Source organism: Coturnix japonica, chromosome 14 (genome assembly GCF_054131305.1).
Source record: "Coturnix japonica strain WE chromosome 14, WE-NBRP24, whole genome shotgun sequence".
Taxonomy (NCBI): Eukaryota; Metazoa; Chordata; class Aves; order Galliformes; family Phasianidae; genus Coturnix; species Coturnix japonica.
Genome location: NC_140676.1, coordinates 15,324,282 through 15,349,587, shown reverse-complemented (window position 1 = coordinate 15,349,587; position 25,306 = coordinate 15,324,282). Strand labels below are relative to the sequence as shown.

Here is a 25,306-nt window from a genome sequence, read left to right as displayed (position 1 = left end):
TGGCACACCTTGCACAACTACGCTCATTCCAGAAGTTGCTCTGGTCACATTAGGTTACAAGAAGTTCTATCTGGATCATCTCTCATGTGTGTCAATAAAAGCTGAAGGATTACTTCAGGAAAACAGATTTTAATTTCTAAAAAAGCTCATTAAATATAAGAGCTTAAAAACAACACCAAAGATGCTTAACTGCAGCCAAGACACTGGCAGAAAATAGAGCTGTTTTGCAATTGCACAGTTTTCTGGGTTGAAGCTAAATAGTATTTTTATTAATTTTATAACAGGATCAATGTATTAAATCTCATTTAACAACTAGCCCTCAACTTTAAATCTACTCTCCACTGCTAAACAGGTGAGCTTCATATTTGACCATTTATCATTGCAGAAAGCTGCAACACAGATGTGTGGTATCCATGAGAACTAATATCTCAGCTGTGCACCTCTGACAGCTGCTTTGCAAAAGTGAAGGTATAAACAAATTCTGACTCTTTTCCCCCCAAATTCAACAAGGCACAAGTCGTTCTCTCTAACTGTGCAGACAGACAACTGATTATACTGGACATTATCTGGGATGCTGGTAGGCTACAAGGAATTCACTCACTCTGCACCAGGAGCAGCAAGTCCCCATGAGGACCAGGATAACAGCGCATGGCACCGCACCACCTTCATCATTGAGGATGCAAGAAAACCTGCCAAGAAATGATAATTAGACTAAGTAGCAGGAAGGTGAGCAACCAGAGTCCTTCACATGGGGTGGCTGGTGTTGAACCGCTGGGGGCAGTGAAGTGTGAGGCAGATCATTCTAATGGAAACAGCTTTCCCCAAATCCCAGAGTCCCGTAGCACGCAGAGCCTCAGAGCTGCATCAGTTGGACAACACAACGCTCCTCCCTCAATGGGCACCACTGACAGAAGCTCTCCTGCCCCGGCTGCTCAGGAATCTTGTGCAGGCTCAACCATACTCCCAGTTTTGACGAAACTTACCAGTAGGTATCAAAGACACCAAGTTGAGAGTAATACAATCAATAATGCATAACCTGCAAACATCAAGGCAACAGACCAGATACTGCTCTTCTCCCGTGCCTTGCAAAGACATCACATGCAGTGAGAGCTTTGGCAACACAAACCCACCTTTGCTTTGAAAGAAGCAATGGGAAATGCCATTTCCTCCATGAGCTCCAAACAGCACGAGCCCTCCTCGCAGAGGGGCTGGGTGATGGATGTGGTAATGTCTGGTATGTGCAGCAGGATCCGGGAACAGCAGGGGTTTCACCAGGATTATTGCCTGGGACACAGGCTTTCAAAAAAACATGGTGATATTCCATTATTAACCTGCAAGGACTACCCTGATGTCACTTTCACTTCACTTTTCCTTGGCTTGCCTTTTACTGACCATCATTTCTGTCCATTACTAGGCAATGCAAACCAGAGAGCACCCTGTCCCACAGGCTTCATTACAAGAGGCTGTGTTTGCATGTTCCAAATTTCAAAAAACATCCCATGAACAGAGTCACCAAACAAAAGGAAACTCCAACACCTTGTTTTTTGTTTGGGCAGCCTGTTCAACAAGTAGACATTTACAGAGAGATGTGAACTGCCCACACTTTGATGCAGCCCAGCAGAAGCCAAGAGCAGGCTCTGCAGCACAGCCCATCCCTCCACGTTCAGCTCTAGGGCTTGGTGAAGAACCACAGCCTGCCATGGACGGCCTCACGGGGCCACCAGCCTACAGGCATCAAGCAGCAGGCTCTGCTTCCCACTTCTTGAACGTGAGTGGTTGATACAGGGCTGGCTCCTAACCAGTAAGTAGAAATCAACTAGGAACTGGTGGCATGGAAGCCTCGAGGCACCGAGCAGCTCCCAGAGGCAGCTGCCTGCCTGGTGGCTGCAGAGCACTTCATGTAAAGCCTTTCTCACCTTCCCTGAGGCCCATGCTCTGCATGTTCCAACCCAGAGCCACAGCTGACCCACTGTGCAGCTTTATTCATGACTGTTTCTGAGGAGCAGTACTGAACCTCACCTGTTTCTCCTTGGCTGCTCCTTGGGAAGTAAGTAAATGCTTTCCACCACACTGAGGCTACATCTGCGCAACACAATAACTAGAGAATTGGGAAGCCCGCACACTTTCTCTGAAGCACCAACTTTCCCTGAGCAAGTTACACGTATACACAGTCTCAGAAGAACAGTCTGAAGAAGGAACCCAGAACTCCAACTCTTTTGCTTCCTTCCCAAAACACACCTAAGAACTGTTAGTAAAAATAAGGAGCAATTTGCCATTCCAGAGAGGAGAAACAGCACCACCTATGGACCCGTGGGGCACAATCAGCAGAGCTGGGGCCTCCTCTGCTTCCTCACAACGCCTGCACTGGAGCTTGTAAACAATAGCAAAAGGAAATGCAAAAATAAACACGAATTCCGGGATGCTCACTGCAGAACAAGGAACTGAAAGCCACGTGTTATCACTCGGGGATCATTCTTCTACCAAACCATGCACATGCAGTCTTGGTCACATTAACATGTTTCTGGAGGCACGTACAGCATCGTTATCAGAACGTGATTTCTGAAATCTTTATTTGTAACTACACAGACTCCCAGTTGGGGCAAACAAGTATCTTTTAGATTCCCACTTCATAAGGCACTAAAATACGCAGTTAAGTAGGGTTATAAGGTATATCCACCTTCATAAGGCCAGGCAGGCAGTATTATGGACACACCTCTTCACAGACAGGACAGTGTCTGTCACCCAGCTCTGCTAATACTCCAGGCTACTTCTATAGCACATGGCAGGACAGCAGTTCTATTGAGAAACCTCAGCTCCTTCACAGAAACACAGACGCAGGTTCAGAAGGGCAGTTCCCAGCAACGTGTTAAAACACACCTCCAGCCGTTTCAGCACAAAAAATGGTGATTCGAGCAGCTCAAGTCCATCCTTTCTGAAGTACAACAGCAAATAACCGCAGTGAGGTTATGAGGATTTAGCAATTACTGCAGAAACCTGAGAAGCCCAGCCTTAGCAATCCCTGTGTTTCCCATTAGCATAAGGCCCAACTTAACACAGCACAGCTGTGCAGCAGAGACAAGCACGGTTTCTTCCTGACTTATCAAGTCTCTGTTGGCTCCTCTGAAATAAGTGATTACAGTTCATTCAAATAAGACCAATTGGACCTAAATCATGACAGTCTCAGGCTTTTTAATAATTTCACATGGACAAGGAAGCTGCTCAGCAGTGCAGGACACACTGCCTGTGACTTTAAAACTGCCGTGCAGTTCTTAGTGTCACAGCAGCAAAACCAGCCGGCCACAGCCCAGCCATGAGCAGGAAGGACATTCTGACTCCACCACACAGTGCTGAGCAGAGCTTTAAAACAACACATGTTTTACAGTAATTACATTCAAATGGCAACCCGGGGATGATCATTTCTCTTCAAAACAAGCGAACATCGGTGACAACATCCTCACACTTCGTTATGGGCACACACCTGGGCTGCCCTCAGGCTGCAGGGGGGCAGAGAGCAGCAGGGACTGCAGCCAACGTGCACCACAGGGAGGAGAAACGGGCACCGGGCACGGAGAGCCCCGTCACAGCCATGGCTCCCAGCGCTTCATCCACAGGTGTGTAACGTCTCTCTCAGGGATCTCATTAAGGATCCCCGCGAGGCAAATAACGCAGGTTAGGGAGCTGCAGAGTGAATACCACAAAAGAAGTGTATTCGAAATAAATCTATGCTTCCCATGACGATAAAAAAGAAGATTGTTGTGGGTTTTTTTTCCTCCCCCTTTTCAAATAGGATTAAGGCGATTTCACCTCAGACGTGTGAGGGTGGTTAAAACCAGCGCAATAACGCAACCGACGGCTGCAGCACCGCGTGAGAACGCGCAGCAAACAGCCCAGCCCCGGAACACCCCTTCCACCGGTTCCGTACCATCTCCGCGCTCCTCGGGAACGCCTTCCAGGCGCTGAAAGACACGGACCCGCCCCGTTCAACGTGAGGGAGCCCGGCGGGACGAGGCGCAGCCGCTGTGACGTGACGGGAAGGGCGCGGGGCTGAGGGGCGGGATGAGGCGCCTCCATCCGCTTCTCCACACAGCGCATGGTGGGCACGGGATAAAATGGAGGAAATGAAAACCGTAACGCACACAGCCCTGCAGGCACTTGAATGGGAATGGAAAGTGCAGCCGAGCCCCCGTATTTGCACTTGACAAAACACACGCTTGCCTCTTCTTTGTATTTTATTCGTGCAAAGTGTAAATGTGTGTTTTACAATCATCACGCAGCAGGTGAAGCAACCCCAAAGCTTTCGGTTGTGTCAGATGTGAAAAGCACGGACAGAGCTTGCTTGGGCTTCTTGGGATAACGCCATCCTCCATCTAGAACACACCAGAACTAGTTACTGCTGCTGTGGTACCTGGAGGGAAAAAGAGAAAAAAAGATAATATCATAGAATGACCGTGGTTGGAAAAGACCTCCGGGATCATCCAGTCCAACCACCTACCTACCAACAATATCCCCCCACTCAACCACATCCCCCAGTACAACATTTAAACGTTCCTCCAGGGTCGTTGACTCCAGCAGCTCTCTGAGGCACTGGTATGGGCTGCTAAGAGAATCCCCTAATGTCTAACCTGAACCTCCTCTTTCTAAGGAACTCCAAAAGGAATCTGAAGATCTGATATTACATTGATGGCCTAGATGCGGTCCAAAAGGTCTGAAGGAGCCACTAGTCAACTTGGAAAGCATCATTCACAAAAAAGGCAGTTTACCAGACCATCAAAGCAGGTTCTACACAAGTACCAATAACTTGCCCTTGATCTGTAAGTGTGCAAGAGCTACTTTAGTAGTAACTCCTGATTCATATCAAAAGATAGATCCAGGAACAGTGGCAGATAAGGCTCAACAAACAATATTTAACATAGTGATATCTGTGTCTCAGGTTACGCAGAAGTGATAAGATCACACCCTTCACCAAAAGAAGAAGATGTTAAGTCAGGAATAACTGACTAAGCGACTAAAGAATTCTTACTCCAACTGCAGCCCTTCTCTTACATTATCTTTACTTCCCAAGAACCTTCTGAGCAGCACCTGTACCTTTTCATGATACACCAACAAAACACTTCCTTATGAAACCCAAAGTCACTGGAATAATGCACTTAATTTCTACAAAAATCAGGAATAAAGGACATTACGGGTATATCCAAAGAAGAGACAAGTTTAGGTGCAAGGGAAACCATACAAGAACACCTGTGGTTTACCACAGCTTTACACAGGCAAGTCAGCTGAACTACTATCCACACCAGACATGGAAAACACAGTGGCAATGCCAGCCTTCTAACAACTACATGGAATATTTCATACAAAATACTCCAAATCCTTTTCATTACGTAACTTTTATTTGAGACATATTATTGTAAAAAAGTTCACATGGAATAATAAAACCATTAGAATTTGAAGTGGGTTTTTTTTTGGGAGGGGACTTTTTTTTGTCTATACACATCAATACACAATGATTAGGCTTACAGGTTAAACACGTGACGAGATCACTTTATCTGCAGGAGCTTTTCACATTACACCTTTGATCAGAGATAAAAATGTGCTTAAACACACACAGTAGAACACCTCTATTTCAAAATTAAGCCATTTCTCAAGGACTATACTTTCTAGTCTGAATTTAGTAGTTACATTGCATTAAAATAACTGTAATTGAAGTTCTGTTTGCAAAAACATCTGTAAGGCCATAGGAATGCACTAGAATACTTAAACTCATCAGAAACAAGAAAAATCAGTGGTTATCCTGCTTTTGAGGAAGAGAGAAATACAAGTTTTATTTATAAGAATGACATAAGCAGTTTGGTGAATGGAGAAGAAAGAGACCTATTTATCATCACCTACAGACTGATCCTTAACAAGTTCGACGTGGCAAAACTGCAGTTACATTAACAGATAGCAAAATAACAGGGCATTTCCACAAACATTTATGCATTTTTACACATCATTCATGTACTCGAATCAGTATCCATTCACAATATTTTAATGCAGTACGTATATTCAAGAGTCCTCTTTTTACTTGTGAAAATGACTATGACTTTTTAAATGACTGTAAGCGGACTAGAAAGGGAAATGTACTTACAATGGGAATAGTTTATGTAAAAAAGGGGAAAAAAGAGGGGAAAAAAAAAAATAAAAAAAACCACAACTACAGGTCTGAAATTCAACCAGCATCTTCCAGACTGTCCCCCACATAGAAAAGTCAGCTACGTTTTGAGTGGTTTAAGCTTTAACAACAGTACAACTTCCAGTAAGACAGTAAGGACATCAGATATTCTAGATATACTCAACAAAAACAACTTGTGCATGTTTTGCTGAGCACAGACTGGAAGCTAAAACTGCAACGCGCTGAGACCACATTTCTTTTTAAACCAGTTAGAAAAATACTGGTCAGGATACACAGACATGGGGCAGAGGAATATGTCAAAAAACCTCAACAGCATCAACAGTGGTTTTATTCCATTAAAATCCACCAGAAACATCTGCTTCTCCTAAAAGCTTAATGGCAACTTCTGGAGCCAAACAGAAATACATCTGCTGCTTAATGAATAACTCTATGACTTCCGTTCTAATGAAGGTGAGAATACTAACTAGTTGACTGAGGTATAGTTGAGTCCTTCAAAACTTAGGTTATATAGATTTGAGAAAAGTAGCAACAGAGACCGCACAAAACAATCGTACTGCTATTAGAAAAGCCTGTAGTACCCAGCATCTGATGCTTAGGCAGAACGTGTCATTTATCATCACCCACTTGTCTAAAGCAAAACATAGCTAGAAAATTCCCAGTTAAACATACAGCTGATTTGCACGCTAAGATACAGCACGGTTTTCTATGTCTGACAAGGCAGACTGTAGACAGAAAGAGGTCTATACTGACCAGAAGTTAGCACACTGACAAAGTGCAGCCACTCAGCCATTTAATACTGCTGGAGAACAGGGGTGGGGGCAACACAGAGAGAAATCTGCATTTTTACCTTATTCATAAGACCACATGAAATTAGAATTCTTCAGTTTCAGCAGGGGACAACAAAATTGCACTAAATTCTTCTACAAATAGAAAAAGATGAACTTCACATGAACATTAAGCAAAGTGAAATATTTACTGCATCATTTTATCATGCATAAAGTGAATTTCCTATGGTCTTACCTCACATTTATGTACAGTTTAGCACAGCTAAATGTAAGAAAATAGCAAGTTTCCCCCCGCCCCCCCAAAATACAGAGCAGATACCCCAATTCACTGCTGCTTCAAGAAGCACTTCATAGACTCTCCTACTTACAGGCTCTTTCAAAGGGAAGTTCATGGAGACTAATATTGAATGTACACTTAACCACACAGCGAAGACAGGAAAAACAACACAACGCATTCTGTAAACGGTGCCAAACACAGAACATGTCAGTTTTGGTTTGCAGACAACCCCTGAGATAAAAACCAAAGTATTACGACACCAAGTAAGTCGGAGGTAAATTACTGAAAATAAACAACATTCATAATTGGTGTCACAACACTTTCTGTACAGAAGCACTTTTTTTTTTTTTTTCCCCCAAAAGAAGAAAAAGAAAAAACATACAGGAAATGTAACTGCTTTAGCCTGTCCAAGAAACACATCACGGGTAGACAACCGAGCAGTCAGGGATGCTTTGACTCTCCACTAAACCTTTGTTGCCATTAGGATTTTTCTTTAAGTGCAGCAACAGAAGGTTCTGAGATTCACCATCTGATTACAGTAACTATTTCCACTAACCTACAAATGGGGATAGGTTGGTAACACCTTAATCTTTATGGAACCAGCTACTACTGTTAGATAGTTTCAAATCAAAGGTCCTTTATATCTTACGCTATTGGTCTGTTCATTTCCAAAGGATTTCCAACAGACCTGAGATGACAAATTCAGGACTGGACGCCATGAATGAAGCAGTTATCTGCAGTAAGAACCAATTCACTGTTTGCAACTTGACAACATAGTGAAGCAAAAGCAAGCAGGTCAGAGACATTTCTTTGACAAGGACAGAATCCACCTATCCCCTAATAACAAACATGCTGGACACAAACTTGTAGTTAAAGCTTACAATGGTCCAAGTTTGGCACATCAACAGAACCAGAGCACCTATTTTTACTTTCTCATTGAGGAAAATCTTCAGTAGACAATAAAAAAGTACTATGAACAAAGATTACGGTATACAATGCTCAGTTGAGTAAAAAAGGCAATTAAGTTTCAACTCTGCTTCTAACAGTCTAGGTCACTGTATCAGTTTTTGACGGAAAAAAAGAAAAAGTTGTACTGATTGAGCAGACCAATGAGGGCTTCGTACATTCATCATTAACTGCGTCACCAATACTACGTTCCAGCCCGAGTGTGACCCTTTATGTAGTGCCAGAGCTTGATGAACTTCAGCAACCACACGGGAAGCCGACTTCTGGACACCTTTTGTCAAGGGCTGATGCTTACAGACATTAACAGACCATCTTTATCATTAAAACAGAAATCAAAGTCACCTTTAGAGCAGTCATTCTGAGCAAGTGAATCCATAAAGTGGTTACTCAAAACTCATGCATTCAGATTACATAAGCCACTTAAGTGATAGCAATGAGGCCAATCTGTGATGATCTCAACTCCAGGGTGTACTTCCTCATCGAAAAACAAAAGAAAAGGTGCAGACAGTTTGAGCTAACAAATGGAAGTTAGGTGAGGAAAGACACGGTGTTTATTAAAGTTACCAAAAGGTGCATCTGTGAAATCAGACAGTGACTGGCAATTCGGAACACAACTTTTCTAAATCTGGTAAAGAAAGAAAAGCAACATACTACATTCAGAATAAAAGCCGTGGCTTCTGCACGAACAGATTTGTGCATCTCTGAGACAGAACTCATACAAATTGTTAAGTGTCAATTGTTAGAGGAATTTTTATCACTAGAGTGTCACCACCCATACTGCAGTCATGGCCGTAAGTACAGCACAGAAAATAATGGAAGTGAGACTTAATCTGTCCTCTGGCTGTTCTGCTTTAAAATAAATTGGTTCAAAAAAGAAAGGAAAAAATCTGCACAAATCTGTTAAGAATCTTACGTACAAGTGGAACTGTGCAAATACAAATGTAAGATTGTGCTGTAACAGGCAGTAAGAGGCTAATATGGATGTGCAAAGTTAAAAGAAACATAGCAGCTTTTGCAACAGGCAATAAAACAGAAAGTAAAAAAGGAAAACAAGTTAACTCTTGCATTTGTGTCTCCACTTCATAGCTTCCGTATTTGAGAAAGAGGAGCCTGACAGATCAATAGGCATAGTGAGCAAAATCCACTTGATATTTTGTGTATCGCAGTCTACGTTCAATGGAGCTCTCAGCAGCAGCTTGGTGGTATTATTTCTGAGGCTTTGTGACCCTGTGCTTTCAAAGAAGCAGAAAAGGTTCTAAGTGTGCTGCAGTCTATTGTTAAAAGTTCATCAAAGTAGCGTGCATCGAAAGAAGCTGCTCTTCTTAGATCGATTTTCTGTTATTTTTACCGGCCCACCTGCCCCCGACGAACTGCTGTCATTCTGAAAAAGAAAACATTATCAGTGTCACAAAATGCCACATAAATTAGAACTGATTTTAGCTTTACTAACTACCCCATTACATCTCCCTCTTGCAAAATGATAACCGAAGCAATGGTTTGTTACAGCCCGAGCTTCTCAATTATCCAGACTCTGTTAATCACTTCATAGAACTCCTTATCTTTAAAAGAAACATTCATCCAATGGTCCAAATCTCAAGTATTAGCTCAGCGAGTGACCACAAAATGTGACACTCAATGAAGTAAGGATCACAGTGTAACAAGGACAAAGAACACACCAGTTTCAGGCTGCTCAGAGGTAACATTCACACAAAGTAAAGAACAATTTCATGCCAAGGTGCATTTGTGCTTAAGTGACTGCTTTTAAACAGACAACATCTGTACACTTAACATCAGCTTGAGTTCTAGCATCGGTGCTAGTTAACAGCACAACCATGAAATCCACCGCTCCTTTAACAGATAGTGATAAACTCCTATTGCTCAATGAAATTTGCATCACCAAATTCTTGTTCACTAGTAATGGCAGCTTCCACAAGTAAATTTGTATTTCTTAGTGACTACAAAACAGCCTAAGAAATTAGCAATCAAATTTGGCACCTACTGAATCTCGCCTTCTTCTGTGACAGGTTAATAAGGTAAATACATTCTGCTATTATCCTTTACAGTAAATGAACAACTAACTACAAGAGCAACAATGCTTTCCAGATACAGAACTACATGTAATTAAGAACTGCTTCATTACATAAAAGCTGCATTTTATCTTATGACTTAAAAATGAATGAAGGATTATGATTATGTTACAGAAACACCGGTTGGAAAGTGGCTGGCTGATCATCTGCTCCTGCCTCTCACTCAAGGCAGAACTATGACTAACACTATAGATTTGTCTAGTTGAATTTTGGAAACTTTCAAAAACAGACCCATAACCCTCTTCAGAACCTATTCCAGAGCTACACAACCCTCATGATGACTTCCCCTCACCCCCCACCAGTGCCCAATCTAAACCTCCCAAGCACCAGTTTGTGGTCACTGTTATATTAACTGGCACCAGCAAGGAAAGCCTCAATGACCTTTGTAAGCTGCTCCTCAGATAGCCGTAGACAGCCTTCCTTTCGACATGCTAAGAAAGCCCAGGTCATTAAACCCTTCCTATGTGATCTTGCGGTTTTAAGCTCCCTACCAGAAGAACTGTCCTAGTAGCTCTGTGCTGGATGCTCACTTGTTCTCCATCTAACATCCTAGGAGATCGAGATGTAAAAACTAGAGAGCATATTCCAGCAGCAGCTCTGCAGCCCAGTTTCTCCTAGCGTAGCTGAGCACAGTGTTCTTCCCCCTTCCCCATTCTCCCCCTACCATCTGATTTGATGTAGAACCCATTGCAATCACCAGAAACTTTCAAACAAGGCTACTACTAGCAAGCCAGTTATTTTAACAGTAATTTCTGTGTATCTACTTTGTATGCAACTAGAAATACAAACCATTTTTCTGTTGAGCTTTGTCATAATGTCCCGTGCAAGTGTGAAAAAAGCCTGGGGAGGAGAAAAAATAAGAACAGAGCAATCAGTCAATAGAGACATTAAAAGACAGGTTAGGAGTAGTCAGGCATACAAACATCCTGTAGGCCACACAGCACTTTCAGTTACAAGGCACAGTGTACAAAAGCTGCTTATTTAACACTGCAATGAGCATGCTGTCAAAAAAGAAAACAACACACAAACCAACAACTAGTTTTAGTTTCTATCTTTCTCAACTTTGAAGCAAGCAAACAGCTGTCCCCACTGCCTACCCCTCGGACAAAAAACATCTGTTGAATAGAAGGCTACATACATTAACTGCTTTTTTTTTTTTTTGGCTGAACTGTACTGCATGTTGCAACTTGAAATGTACATAAAGTTTTGAGGCTGGTATATCTGAGAATTCACATCAAAATTAGCTTTCTCCCTGTCTTTCAAAGCCTTTGTTCCTGGGCTACCTATAGCCCTTCTTTATGCTTACAACATTCTTTAACAAAAAAGGAAAGAAATCACTCCAGCCACTCCGGAAATTTCAGAATCACAGACTTGAACATACAAAGGAGCAGAGAAAGTTCTGCAGCAGAAACATGCTGCAATTCTCCCAAATTGATCAACAGTAAATTTCGGAGTACTGGGACATATCAACACTCTAAGTACATTCCAGACTGGGGAAACTGTAAACCTTTACTCTCTCATTGTGTTCTGAATATATCCAAAGACAAAAGCACTTAATGCAAACAAGTCATTGGCAATAAAATAAACCAGCTTACTTGTGTTCACAACACTACTACAAGTGTGTCATTCCCCACAAGTTTCAACTTCTGGTGGAAATAAAACTAAATGGTTACTTGCTGAATATCTACACCACTTGTATCTATTTATTCTTTCTTCACAAGTCGTGTAACAATTTATGAAAGTACTCATAGTCAAGCAGCTTGCAGTAGGCACCAACTAGTTTAATAACCTAGAAGAGTTAAAATGAAATTGCAGGGCATAAGCCTACCTTCCAAAGGAACTAACCAAGATATGTGCTTTGTATTAGAAGACTGTTGCTAACCACCATTGGTATCAGTTGCTAATACTCACACTTCCACTGACTGCCAGAGGAATTGTTATGATACTGAAAATCAGGTCCAGCCCTCTTCCTGAAGCAGCACAATGCCTCCAATCTGAATGAATAAATCTTAACACATCTGCCTTTTCACATCATACTATTTTCTTGCTCCCGTTTTTCATGAAGTTAACACCCTCACACAGCACTCCCTGAGATGATAATAGCGATTCATGGCACAACAGATCTGACTTAAGCTACTCTACCTTCCCAGTTTATTTTCTAATGCTCTTGCAGATATGGAGCTGGTGTTTTTAGCATGGAATTTATAAGAATACAGACTGCAGGCCTACAGATAGAGTAGTATTAGCTTTCTTCCTCCTCTAACATCAGTTTATGACAGTCTATGCTGATGTTCCATGTTTACAAGAAAAACTTTAGTCTCATCTGCACAACATACTTAGCAGTAATGTGATGACTCCTTGGCACAGCAGCATGTTGCTCTGAAAATAAGGAATCTCAAAGGCAGTTCCCCCCCACAGAACTCGGTTCTAAAATTCTACCTATTCCCAGTCCAAAAGCACTTGCAATTGAAATGTGAAGCAACTGCTGGTCACAACAATAGCATTCTGTAACCAATCCATTGTAAAACCTAGTGTTTCTCGTTTTACAATAGCTTCCTAAGTAGAACAAGATTGGTAAAGCTAGGTGTGACTTCACGTCCCAGATCAGGTCAGGAAGCCCATCAGTTCCCAATCATGCAACATGCCCCTACAGGAGTATTCACAAAATACATCCAAGCATAAACACCCATTCCATTCCTTACCTCTTCCACATTTATGCTGGATTTTGCACTTGTCTCCAAAAATTTGATTCCATAGTCAATTGCTAACTGGAAGAGAAAATTTTTCAGTCATTTTGAAGTTCCTTTGCAAATGAATGTTTGACCTAAGTTCGTAATACAACAGCTGTCACAGACAGCAGCAGGCTTTGCAAACAAATGAAGCTTTATTTCTACTTTTCTTTTACTAAAGCATTAAAGTTACTGGACAAGCAGAACAATGTTAGAACAGGCCGTATTGCCCTGTAAATTCAAACCCCTCAAAAAGATTAACTGCTCACAAAGGACTTAGATTTTAAGACCCAAAACCACTGAAATAAAACCTTCAGTGCTATGGAGAGCAGATAACTACATAAAACCATCCACTGAGTTGCGTTACTAAACATACTAGTTCAGCTGCATACATGGTAGTGTTTATTGCATAGTACTCTTACACTGTAGTATAGAATAGCATTCTATTCCATAGCATTCTGTTTTTACTGAACTAATTAGTTTAGTTCTTGTACCTATGAGAAGTGCCAGTAGCCACCACACTGAACTTGCTAAACTACATACAAAGCTTTACACTGAGACTTACAAGACCTCATGCTATAGCAAAGCTCAGCATTCTTTACAGATTCTTCCCCTCAAGTCAAGGATAACTTTAAACTTATTCAAACTCAAACACAGACTATTTAAAAACAAGCCAAACTTCTGATGTCTTGTATCAAAACGTTCTAAAAACGAGAGGTGTGAGACACTGTTTTTCTCATATGCCTAAAAGCAAGCAAATATCCTATAGCCAGAATACTAAGAAAAGTTGGCATCTGAATGAAGTCAGCATAAAGCTTACCTTCTCCCCCTTTTCTTTTGAGACTTGTCTCTTTTCATTCATGTCACACTTGTTACCCAGGATCATCCGCTCTACATCCGAAGAGGCATGCTGAAGGGAGCAAAGATGGCATCTCTTAGAAATAAAGAGCACCGTGATTTCAAAGAAATCTGTGTGTCAAACCCATCCACAAATGGGCACCACCTTTTCTAGATGATACCTAATGCCAAGGCATTACTGAGAAAGGCGATGACTTTTCAAACAGGCAATCTAATACTGAAATAATGAAATAGCTTTGAATGAAGATTGCTACATTTAATCTACTTATAATAAATTATGCGTAACATTGCGCTGGGATTGAGGTATCATTACATCCTACATTTGCATTTTTAAAATAGACTATTAATAAATGGTGAAGTGAGTAATTATAAAAAGAAGTTTCGTGAAAACACATTTCTAGCCCAGTCAAACTGGGTCAAATTGATTGCTAATACAATAATATTATTTGACCCAATATCAACTGGGCTTATTTAAAGAATAATAGTAAAGAAAAGCCTATGGATTTATTTTCTGGGGCGAGGGGTGGTGGTACACAACACATACACAAAGAAACACCAGAAAACAAGGAACAAGAAAACAGATCCTGCTACCTAACTACAACTTCAATAAAATTAGGGCTTCTCCTCTAACTTCATAATTATCTCACTCTAATTGACAGAATGTCCTGATAAATAATTTACAATGGTTAAGCTTTCTTTCTGCTTGACCAAATGAAAAGAATAAAGATCTTTAATTCTACAGGCACAAAAGCAACTGAAACTAGACAGAACTGTCACCATCTCAGTGCAAGACCTCAAGGTGCACGTCCATTCCATACACAAACCCAAAAGCAAGAGTGCAGCACAAGTCATAGTAAGATCAGTTTTGAAGCACTTCACTATTACTTACTAAACGTAGGCTTTCAACCTTCCATACCTACAGGAAGGAGATAATACTCTTCACACTGGTATTCAGTTTCATTCAGTGTATAGACATAAACACACCAGCTGCTATCGTGAAGGTAAATTATTATTTTATTATTATTTTTCCCTGTGAAATCTTAAGGTAGAATGATTAAGTAGTATTTTCCAAAGCCTCCTTTTACAAAGCACCTACCTCTTCAATGTTTCTTATCCAGTTTTTTATGTTGTCAAAAGACTTTTCATTTGTTATGTCATACACCAGCATAATTCCCTAAATAAAATTAAGAAAATTTAATTAGACGAGCTAATAATATTGGTTGACTTCTGATGCATGCTGTTTGATTGTACTTACAATTAATTTAACATAGGACTTACATACCTACAAACAGTAACAATTTATCAAAGTATTATGCATTTGCTTACCCTGAAATTTTTCTACTTAACATCTCATGGCACTATCATAAAGATCAAACACACTACTAATAGGAAGCTTTCAGTTACTAGCTTGTAGTCAGGAACAGTTCACAGTCTCTACTGTAACAGCAACTGGGATTGCTAATGTCAAGTTTAGAAACAGCCACTCTATGCAGTCAAAGAATGAGAAACCTGTGAGACCCGTGAGTCTGCTGGGGACAGCAGATTCTTTCAAGAAAGGTCACCTCAGGTGTTCCCACAAAAGCTTTAGCTCTTTCAGGCCGTTATGCATGTGAACTAACACAGGCTCTCAACAAGCCACAGAGCCCATGAAACTACACAACAGCTGCATTGAGGACAGACTTCCAGGCTTATCTCCATTTCTCATTGTGTACCCAGTCGCTCTACATAAGACAAAGCAGCTCTGAACTGGGAAGTGGGGAGAAGACCACATGATTGCCAAACTATTTTTAAGTACAAAAATGCTCAACCGGAGCCACAAGCACTATTTTCAACATTTGTATTCCATGACAGGGGAGTTATCTGGACCCACTGCCAGCCTATGGACAGTCATTCATGGAAGGTGCTAAGAACACACTGTAGCAGCACAGCTAGTTAGCAGCAAGTTTAAATTAACAGCGACAGGAACTGTGACTAGAACAACTCAAATCATGGACCTAGGGTACCTCAAATCATGGCATTAAGAGCCATTATGCATAGTTGTAACAATAAGAGTGAAGACAAACAGATATTTGACTTAAGTCATTCCCAATGGTGGTAAAAAATAACATTCACTTTACAGGTGATTGTGTTTCTAGTCCAGATTCTGTGTTCTCTGCTGACAGTAATGAAAAGCAGAAGAGAAAAAGCAACTCAGTAAAAGAAATTATTGGAATTAAAGTCATTCACTACTTAAGCTTCAAATATTTCAAATGTATAAAAGGGTCCATTGCACTATGAAGCCATCAAATCCAAGCTTGGCAACTTAGCTTCTTTCTGCAATCCACACAAATTGTAACTATATTAAAACAGACTGAGTTTCACCACAAAAAAACCACAAGCAACTATGACTAGACAATGTATCAGCAAGTAACAAAAAACTAAACAAGAGAAGGCTTCATTCCCAGTGGCACAAGGGACAATCGCCCAGTTCTCCAGCAGAAGACCTACCCGATGCAATTTAAGAACAGCAGGACAGTTACACTAGCTGTATATACATTTCATGAAGGGCACTTACCATGGCTCCTCTGTAGTAAGCTGTCGTGATTGTGCGGAACCTCTCCTGGCCTGCTGTATCCCTAAAATCCAATGACAATTTCATGGAGAAGCTCTTCACGCTTTTCTGTACTTAAGAGCTTTTTAAAAAACTGAATAACAGTGTTTTGACACTCATTAATTAAGGAAAATACCACCTAGAAGCAATGTGCATGTGTTTCTTCAGCCCTCAACATCATCTTCACTTCCAAGCAGTCATATTTAAAATCAGTGATTACAGCAGCACCACAAACGTGGCACACAGGCATTTCCATGCAAGCAATGAAACCTCAGCACTACACAGCCCTTCCTAGTATTAACAAAGGTAGCTCTGATGCATACAATTCCTGAATTAAATACATTAAAACATGCAGCAGTAAAATCACAGAATCATAGCCCCTTTTGAGTTGGAAGTGACCTTTAAATGTCATTTAGTCCAACTCTCCTGCAATGAACAGGGACATCCACAGCTAGATCAGGTTGCTCAGAGCCTGACGCAGCACGTCTTCAGGGATGGGGCCTCTCTGGACAACCTGTGCCAGTGCCTCACTGCCTTCAGTGTTAATAGCTTCTTCCATATGTTCCATTCTGATGCCCCCTCTTTTAGTTTGCAACAGTTTCCCCTTGTCCTGTAACGATCACACTCCAAGATAATTCAGGACTCACTGAAAACTTAAGTTGCTTTGGAGCACTTACCATATCTGTAGCTTGATTTTCTTCCCATCTAATTCTATGGTTCTGATCTTAAAGTCAATTCCTGCCAGAGAAAGATTAATTTTGCAGTTAATGAAAAGGAAGTGTTCCATTTCCTTTGTACAATTTGTTAAATGCAAACTTGAAAAATAATAATAATAATATTATGTATATATATATATATATATATTCTGAAGTTAACATTTCTGCCCCCAGATCCCACCAGGGGCTGCCTGACCCTTGAATCCCAGGCCCCCTCCTCCCCCCAATTAATCCAAGTTGACAACCAGTTTGTCTTTCACTAGATCATAAACAATTACTCCATAGTTAGTTGCAGTCAGTAAAACACACTGCTTTGGTCCCCTCTTCTTTTTTCTCAGACGAAATTTAAATGACAATTATCAAGAGTGTCTTCAGCAGGAAAATGCTGTTTCTGGCTTTATGAATTTAACCAGAGCTTAATCAGGAAGCCCTGGAAATAAGCCACAAGGTTATTACTTTCATACACTACAAAGTGAGACAATGAAATACAGACATTCATTAAGACCTTGACTTTCATTCTTCTCACATGAAATATTAATATTTTAATATGCTGAAAACAGTGAGTTTCAGCTGCTTAATATTGATGCGCTACATCCTTAGAACACATCAGCAGAAACACGCATCGTATCAGCACTTTTACCACTGAACAAAATTAACTGCATTGATTTAAAATGCTAAGACTATTGCTACAGTCCTAATTCCCCAAGACTCACAGATGGATTTACAAACAGATCTTTCCATTAACCTACATTCTGACAAACCAACCCAGCCCCACAAGCCCTTCCTGTAGGCAAGGGAAGTTTGGCAGGTGTTACCACTTTTTCCATTACCTGTCAATAGAATTTCCTATCTACTTTACCATAAAGATTTTCCCCCTAACCAGGTACAACATCCGCTGACATCACACTTCACCATGTTTGTATGAGAATGAATCCTGTTGGCTCTTTATTTTCTCCCTAAAAGTTACAGAAGCACAGTTTGCTTCTTCAGTAAAGGGGGCTGTATTGTGGACAACAGTAAAGCAACGTTAAAAGGTTTTTATGTGCCTAGGCCTGAAGGATAACTGCCAGGATAACCTGGCTAAGGATAATGCTGTGCTCACTGTAAGCTACCAGAGCTGAGACACGTCAGCACCAGCAGCGGGAGACTCCCCAGCGACGGCATCCTGAGCAGCAGCCTGCGCTGCAGGTAGGAGCCCTGCACCGACCGAGTAACTGCAGTTACTCATTTCCCTCACAGCACCAGGATTTCCAAAACAAGACGTGCACAAAAACCAGCTTCTCAGAAATCAAACTTTCTAGTAGGAACTTCCCCCAAACCCACCTTGAATAAAAGAAAAGCAAAAGGGGAAATCCATAAACGTCTGCCACAAGACAACCAAGTTTAACAAATGCAAGAGCAACTTTTGAGAAGCTAAAACGAACTGCAAACTAGTGCTGCTTTTGTTCTTTTGCTTCAGCAACAGGAAGCGGTGAGCTGCAAATGTTCAGGGCTGGAGCCCCGTGACATGTGTTGCCACTTCCCACTGAGCACACGCGTGTGGCTGTGAGCACTGCTCTGCTCACCCAGCACTTCTTATCCCAATAAGTTCTTCACTTGCGCATAATCACGCAGTGGGATACAAAAGCTTGAAGAGACAAATAACAAAGAGCCATTCACGAATCCAAAAGCTTGACCGCAAAACATCACAAAACTTGCAGTTCTAAAATGCAACGTGCAATGCTCTTCTGTCCAGAAGGGTGAAAGAGCCCTGCAGCACTTGGATGCCCACCTGAAATTATGTTCTAGACGATTTTAAGGAGATACAGACCTGGATTTAGTTCTATAACACAAGGACAAACAGGATAACTACTTGTAATGGCCAAAGTAGAGCTGGCACATGGCAAAGTCTGACAGCAGCACTTCCACCCAGTGAGTCTGTAGGTACTAGACATGAGAAGAAGATTGTCTATTAAAGGAATTGCAGACTTGCAGTTTGCATCTGTGCTAAGAACTGAACCACATGTTAGTTAGGACTATAACTGCTGGGTTTACTGCTTCCAGATCCGTGCCAACTACAGGTCAGGGATGCATCCTCTCGTCTCACATGACTAAGGATGACGATATATTCTTCCACAGCTTCCAAGACAACTGACAACAATACATTCACACCGAGAAATACGCACACTCAAAAAGGCCAACATTTGGATGCACACAAACGACAGCCCCACCTAAGCCCCCTATGACTGAGGCCAACAAGTCACAAACATCCCACACATGGGGCACACTGCCACCACTACTCCACTCTTCCCTATGGCCCCCACGTACGCTTTCCTTATTTCAACCACCAGCGTAGATTTTACCCATGATGAAGCTGCAATGCAATCACCTTACAGAGACACCAGGAAAGAATCCAAAGAGTTGTGTGACAACAGTAAATATACAGGACTGCCCAACACCACAGATTCAGAGGTTCCTTCTCCATGTTTAGTAGTGGTATTTTTCTGCTATCAACATGTATGATGCAATTCTTGCAAGAACTGAACAGCCACATCAGCAGCAGGGCTGAAATGGTTCATGTTGCTATGGCAGGTTCTGGAGCAGCAGCTCAGCCAGTGCCAGGCCTGCACCACAATAGTTCCCTGCAATGCACCACTGCTCAGACATACAGGTTGTTTGTGCTCCAACATAAGGAAACATAAATAGAGGATTCTGGCTGGAGCCAGTACATCAGTACACCAGCTCCAGCTGCAAGGAAAGGCTTCTCCATTTGTTACCCTGCTCACAGCAGAGGCCATGGAAGGGTCACGTTCTTGAATCATACAAGTGGTTAAAAAACCCACAAATCCTTAGCATTTCTCTGTGTGACAGTTATCCAGTATATTAATTTCACCCTTCATGTAGCTCAACAGCAGTTTGCAGCAGCTGGACCTCACCAATGAGAAAGCTGTGGATCAGTTGGCAGTTCTGGTTGACCCCAACACAAGTTGATTTAATGAGCTTCCTATTTCACTAGGTCCACAGAGCCTCTATAATTACGATGACAAACTAATTTTGGGTGCATTTGCAGTAAGAAATCAACCATGAAATTTAAACCTTTCAGGACGTGAATTAAGCATCAGTCTCTAATTGCACATAGTAGCCTGCATATCTACAACTGGACAGTATTTCTCCATCTCTAGCCAAGCAATATGTAATTTATGTTAGGGAAAAAAAGTATCAGCCCTCAATGTCCCAGTATTTTAAATGGTTCAGGTTTTAGTACATAAGCCAAAGGAATTTTTAGAAAAGGCAATTAAACATCCAGGATTAGCAAAGCAGCAGTGAAAAACATGAATAGTGAGCTTGTTTGCTCAAGTCTCATTTTTATACCCATCTGTCAAAGAATGCAGAAGACACATCACACTATTAGATCTCGCTCATCACACCAAAGACTATTTTGCTTGAGCTGCACTTAACACCCCACTCTTTTAAGTGAGAACCCCCCTCCCCATTCACCTGAATCTTGCCTTATTCTCCTAAAGCAAGAGTAGAGGAAGCAAAATGTTATAAGGGGAAGAACATTTTTTTCCAATGGTGGTGGCACTTATCACCACTGGACACCAATCGCAATCAAAGTGAGTTCATTACAGGGCAGCAAAGGAGGCAAGGTACAAACCCTCCTTATCCTTCTTGAGCCATACAGCAACAGAATGACTGGAATCTACACAGCAACTACCAAGCTGAGCTTGCACCAACTACACTGCGCTGCCCCCTCCAATCACACTGTATTGATTTGTGGAGTTGTGAGAGTCGGTTCTTTTTGCCTCCAATGGGCAGAACTGCATACAAAGATAATTTTGTAACTTAATGGCAAGATGTAACATGTAGGGGCTCCCGACAGACAAAAGGAAAGGAAACTTTTTCCTGCAGTTGCTCAGAGTAAGGCTGAACTAAAAACAACTTCAAAAAGAGCATGATGACTTGGAACCGACCTACAGAAAGAGGAAATGAGAAGAGGCAGATGGCTGAAAATCAACATGCTTTACGTTCAGCTTGTTGAATACTGCAGGCTTTTGGTTCTTGTGAACAAACAGCCATTAAGCCACAGGGACAAATGTCCAAAGTAGGACGCTGTAGGAAATAGCTGCCAGCAGGGATGGCTGTTCCCAGCAGGGATGGCTGTTCCCAGCTGTAGGATTTGTAGCTTTGGGATCAAATGAGTTATTTTCTTTAGTTTTGTTTGTTGTTCATTCCTTCCCAGCCCCCGAGACTCTTTAAGGTACTCCATTATTTCTCTATTGTTGTAGCTCCAAGCAGTATAGTGATGCCTCAGAAAGCTGGTTTCACATTCCATCTTTCTTGAGGCATTTCCAGTAAACCTAAGAAACAACCAAGGAAGAAACAAGATCAGACTATGAAAAGCAGGGCGGGGAACGCTTGCAACACAGCAGCATCACAGAACATAATGCAGAAGAACAAAGTTCAGTCACTTTGAACTTGAACTTCTGGCTTTAATCCCTAACAACATCTGCACTGCATTTTCAGATGATCTCAGCAATTTCTATCACTTTGTTAATTCAAGATGCAGTCATCTTTTATTGGCATCATTGAAAACGCAGATTAACATCAGGCACTGCACCAGGGTGAAGGTCAATGCTTTTCAAAAGTTGTAAGATTAATTTATTTTAGAGTTACACGGGAGTGTAGCCAGTTTTATTCACCCTTTTACAACTTAAAGAGGATAAAACTGCTCTCAGTTCCTTCTGGGCAGCCTGTGAGAACCCAGAAAGTGCACCCAAACTCAGGGTGGGCAGCACAAGCTGCTGTGGGTTAGCTGGCCTGGCCTTTCGTCAGCTTATTCCGCGCCCCTACTAATAACATAATACAGTTTTTCCTATGCAAAGATAACAGAATAGTGTCTTGCACTTTTAAGTGCAAGACAGATTAAAGATCATGAAGGAAATTTTAACCACTACACTGATAAGCAGATACGAGTGGCACAAGGAGGCAAGGCAATGAAGAACGTAGGTGCCACATACAAATAGCACACGGTGGTTTCCTGCTCTCCAGCACTTAAAACTTATTACCAAGATGTGATCAATCTCTAAAATTTAGCGAACTGTGGCTTCCTCCAGCAGACACCTCCTCAGCTGCACCACAGCTACCAACCAGCTTCCTTTAAGAGAAATTAATTGCTATTAAAAAAAAAAGCAACAGGACATTCAGAGTAAAACTTGTAATTAATAGAATTAGACCCACTACACGTTGGCACAGCTCAGTAGCCTACACTGTACACTGACTGACAGTGAGAATGAAGCACGGTGCCCCTCAGCAGCACTGCAGTGGGGCTCCTATGGGCTCAGCTGCCGCTATGGCACATTCAAAGGCTTTGGTGTGAATGCTGAAGATCTGCAAGTCAGCTTCTCCCAGTTCTGAAGTTACAGAGAGCTTTGATACACCTTGAATCGCATGATTTAAACACCAAAAAAACTTGGTCCAGCTTTACAGACCATTCCGTAACAGCAGAAGGAAATTCATTACTGCTAAGTATAATTATGGACCTCCACAACTTCAAAGGGCTGGGTCTATGGAGGTGTACCAAATCTAGTCCCCATCTATTACACATGCAACAGAAAATAAACTGCACTTGGTGGTAATTCAGTTTTATCTAAAATGGTTGAAGTTGTCCTACCATACAGACAGCAAAGTTTGTTTATTTTAAGGATTATTTATAGACTGACTAAGGGGAATTCACTAACTGAGCTGCTTTGAGAACATATTTCTTTCCAGTCAACACGCAATTGAGAGTGGCAAATATTTAAACCTCTCCCATGAGACTTGAGCTGTGACCAGCCTTACAGGCAGCTGAAGCGAGGGCAGGTGCTGCCATCCAGCAGTGGGGACTGAGCCCTTCCCTGTTGGGTCAGGTCAGTTTTCATCTGGGTAATTCAGCTTATCATCATCTGATGGCATAACTTAGAGAAAAGGTTGGCACAGCCACAGCTACAGCTCACCTCTGAGCAGGAGCCCACAGATTCCACAGGACTAAGCAGGAAATGAAAGTCCCAAGCTCACAGGACCAAAAGGCAGCTGGCAGGTAGCCCCGAGGTGTGCCAGCATGGACCTCCCCAAGGCTATCACCTGGGCAGCCGGTGTGTTGGCAGGTGCAGAAAACACAAGTCTTCTTGAACCAAGGCAACTCTGAACTAATTATCTATTAGCAAGAAGTGCTTGTTTCATCCAAAATTTGGTATCTTAAGCATCAAAGAGACTGAAAAAAAAAAGGCTGTACTGAAGAAAATCTTCTATCATCAACGCTGGCCTTGCCACTGTGATTTAAATGTTGCTGCTCATCACTGATGTACTATTTCAGTTGTGATAGTGAGAACAGGCCAGGAAAGGTGAGGTCTGTTTTGGTTCAGTAACTTCAGGTCCAGGTGGAACTACATGACTGTGCAGCCAGCAGCTGAGATGCCATTTCTCTATTTCTTTGTTAAAAAAGCCTCCTAAAGTTGTAGGACTCCCACTCAATCTGAACATCTGCTCTGACCCGGTTTCATAGAAGGAAGAAATAACAACCTCAGGGACCATATCACTGCATACTTACAATAAAGAAGCCACCAGGAAAAAAGCCACCATGCAGTGTTATGGAATTCAGGATGTAAAGAAGTAAATCACTACCTCATGCACCTCCCATCCCTGCAGAATGTACCACAGCAGTGCACACAGACTCTGCCAGCTGCAGGCCTGAGATATACAGAAGAGCTGATGGGAACAGCCAACCTGTACAGCTTCATATTGCTGTACCCAACACCCATGCTGCCCAGCACCCCCTTGAAAGGCTGAGGGCCATCGAGTTGCAGTCAAAGAACAGAGGAGAGATGAACTGTATAATGGTAGGCAGTCAGGATAAATTAGAAATCAGTGCTATATAGTAAAAAGCAATTTGGAAAGGTGAGCAATACCCCAGGAATACTCCTCTGATGAATTAAATGGATAATACTTGTAATCAGACACTCACCACACTCTCCAGGTCTCTAAAGTCTCCAGGAGGAAAAATACCTCTCATATGGGAATTATTAGCAACATAAAGAGAAAAACAGAGGGAGAAGTGGGGGAAACATTCCGTCCACAACTTTGTTACTGATGCTCTGGCTAAAAAGATCTTGGTTACGTGCAAAGACAAAAGTGTCTCGTTCAGTAAGAAATATAGTCTTAGACTGACTATCTAGTTGAGGGCTTTTAGTTAGGGTCTGAAACACAGTCATGTTTTATGAGAGAGCTCATGAAGTTCCTAACAAAGCAGCACACAGTGCCAAAAGGCTGAGCAGAAAGTTTAGAGATACACAACTTATTTTTGAAGACAGCTCTCTTAACAGATTTTGGAAACATCTTTCTTACAAGATGCTTTTTTAAACTCCTGTTTTCACGTGGGAGTAACGACAGGGGATTTTTCTGCTAGGGAAGTGAAGGACATGGGGGAAAAAAGCTGCTTTATTTAACTGCCTAAATGAATAAGACAATAGGCCTGATTTGAAAGGCTCTTACTGCCTAAACCACCAGGCAATACCACGTAACTTACTATTCAGGCCATACGTGTCTTTTTGGCCCACTACTGTTTTCATTTATTCAAGCTTCTTTTAATTGCCACTTCACCTTTTTTTCCTACACTGGATCTTTGCATTACTGCTGCTAAGCCATTGAAGCTCTCCAGCCAGTGGTTACTGTGACTTTCTGCTTCCTTCCACACTTGGCTGGACTCAGATGCCTCACTTCATCTTTCATCCCGTCAGACGTCTCACCATACAGACAATGAACTGTGTCTGTAAAGGAGAGCACTTTCTCTCTGGCAGATGAAAGAAAGGAAGATTTTGCACAGCGTGCATAGCAGGTGGTGGCAGCGTACGCACCCTCAGGCTGGTGGCCAGCTTGGTCTCATTCATTTTCTGAGTTCAACCTGCACTTCCCAAGAAGCAAGACATGTTGCCCAGCTCCTGCTAGTGTCCTACCTGCTTTGCACACTTACACACTGCCATACATACATGAGAACACAACCGACGTTCTCCATCAGTTTTAGTCTACCGTGCACACAGCAGCAGGCTTGTAGAACAGGGCAAAACTAGGATCAATCGACTTCAACTTGCTCAACTGCCTGTCCTCCTGAGCAC

The 25,306-nt window shown here is 41.9% G+C and overlaps 2 protein-coding genes across 16 annotated transcripts in view; both read right to left on the bottom strand.

Annotated features, from left to right (window-relative positions):
- The window catches only part of USP3 (ubiquitin specific peptidase 3), a 78,157-nt gene extending 74,131 nt beyond the window's left edge, over window positions 1-4,026 (bottom strand). For 4 of the 10 annotated variants that reach the window (XM_085515786.1, XM_085515793.1, XM_085515785.1 and 1 more), the window contains exons 1-2: window positions 3,923-4,026; window positions 602-689 (exon numbers count right to left, since the gene is read on the bottom strand). Coding sequence is in view for 3 of the 10 variants with exons in the window: in XM_015872291.3 (XP_015727777.2) it covers window positions 602-650 (49 nt within the window). In the remaining 7 variants the exon portion in view is untranslated. Of the gene's footprint in view, window positions 1-601; window positions 690-1,130; window positions 1,297-2,019; window positions 2,933-3,922 lie in introns of those variants that run through there. The other 6 variants (XM_085515783.1, XM_085515787.1, XM_015872289.3 and 3 more) reach the window with 4 other exon arrangements.
- Window positions 4,027-4,211: 185 nt separating this feature from the next.
- The window catches only part of RAB8B (RAB8B, member RAS oncogene family), a 32,873-nt gene continuing 11,778 nt past the window's right edge, over window positions 4,212-25,306 (bottom strand). For 2 of the 6 annotated variants that reach the window (XM_085515829.1, XM_015872306.3), the window contains 7 exons: window positions 17,139-17,199; window positions 16,426-16,486; window positions 14,968-15,045; window positions 13,834-13,923; window positions 12,987-13,052; window positions 11,074-11,124; window positions 5,366-9,578 (listed from right to left, as the gene is read on the bottom strand). In XM_085515829.1, coding sequence (XP_085371955.1) covers window positions 9,486-9,578; window positions 11,074-11,124; window positions 12,987-13,052; window positions 13,834-13,923; window positions 14,968-15,045; window positions 16,426-16,428 — 381 coding nt within the window. In that variant the 5' untranslated portion in view covers window positions 16,429-16,486; window positions 17,139-17,199 and the 3' untranslated portion in view covers window positions 5,366-9,485. Of the gene's footprint in view, window positions 4,406-5,365; window positions 9,579-11,073; window positions 11,125-12,986; window positions 13,053-13,833; window positions 13,924-14,967; window positions 15,046-16,425; window positions 16,556-17,138; window positions 17,200-25,306 lie in introns of those variants that run through there. The other 4 variants (XM_015872308.3, XM_015872309.3, XM_085515827.1 and 1 more) reach the window with 4 other exon arrangements.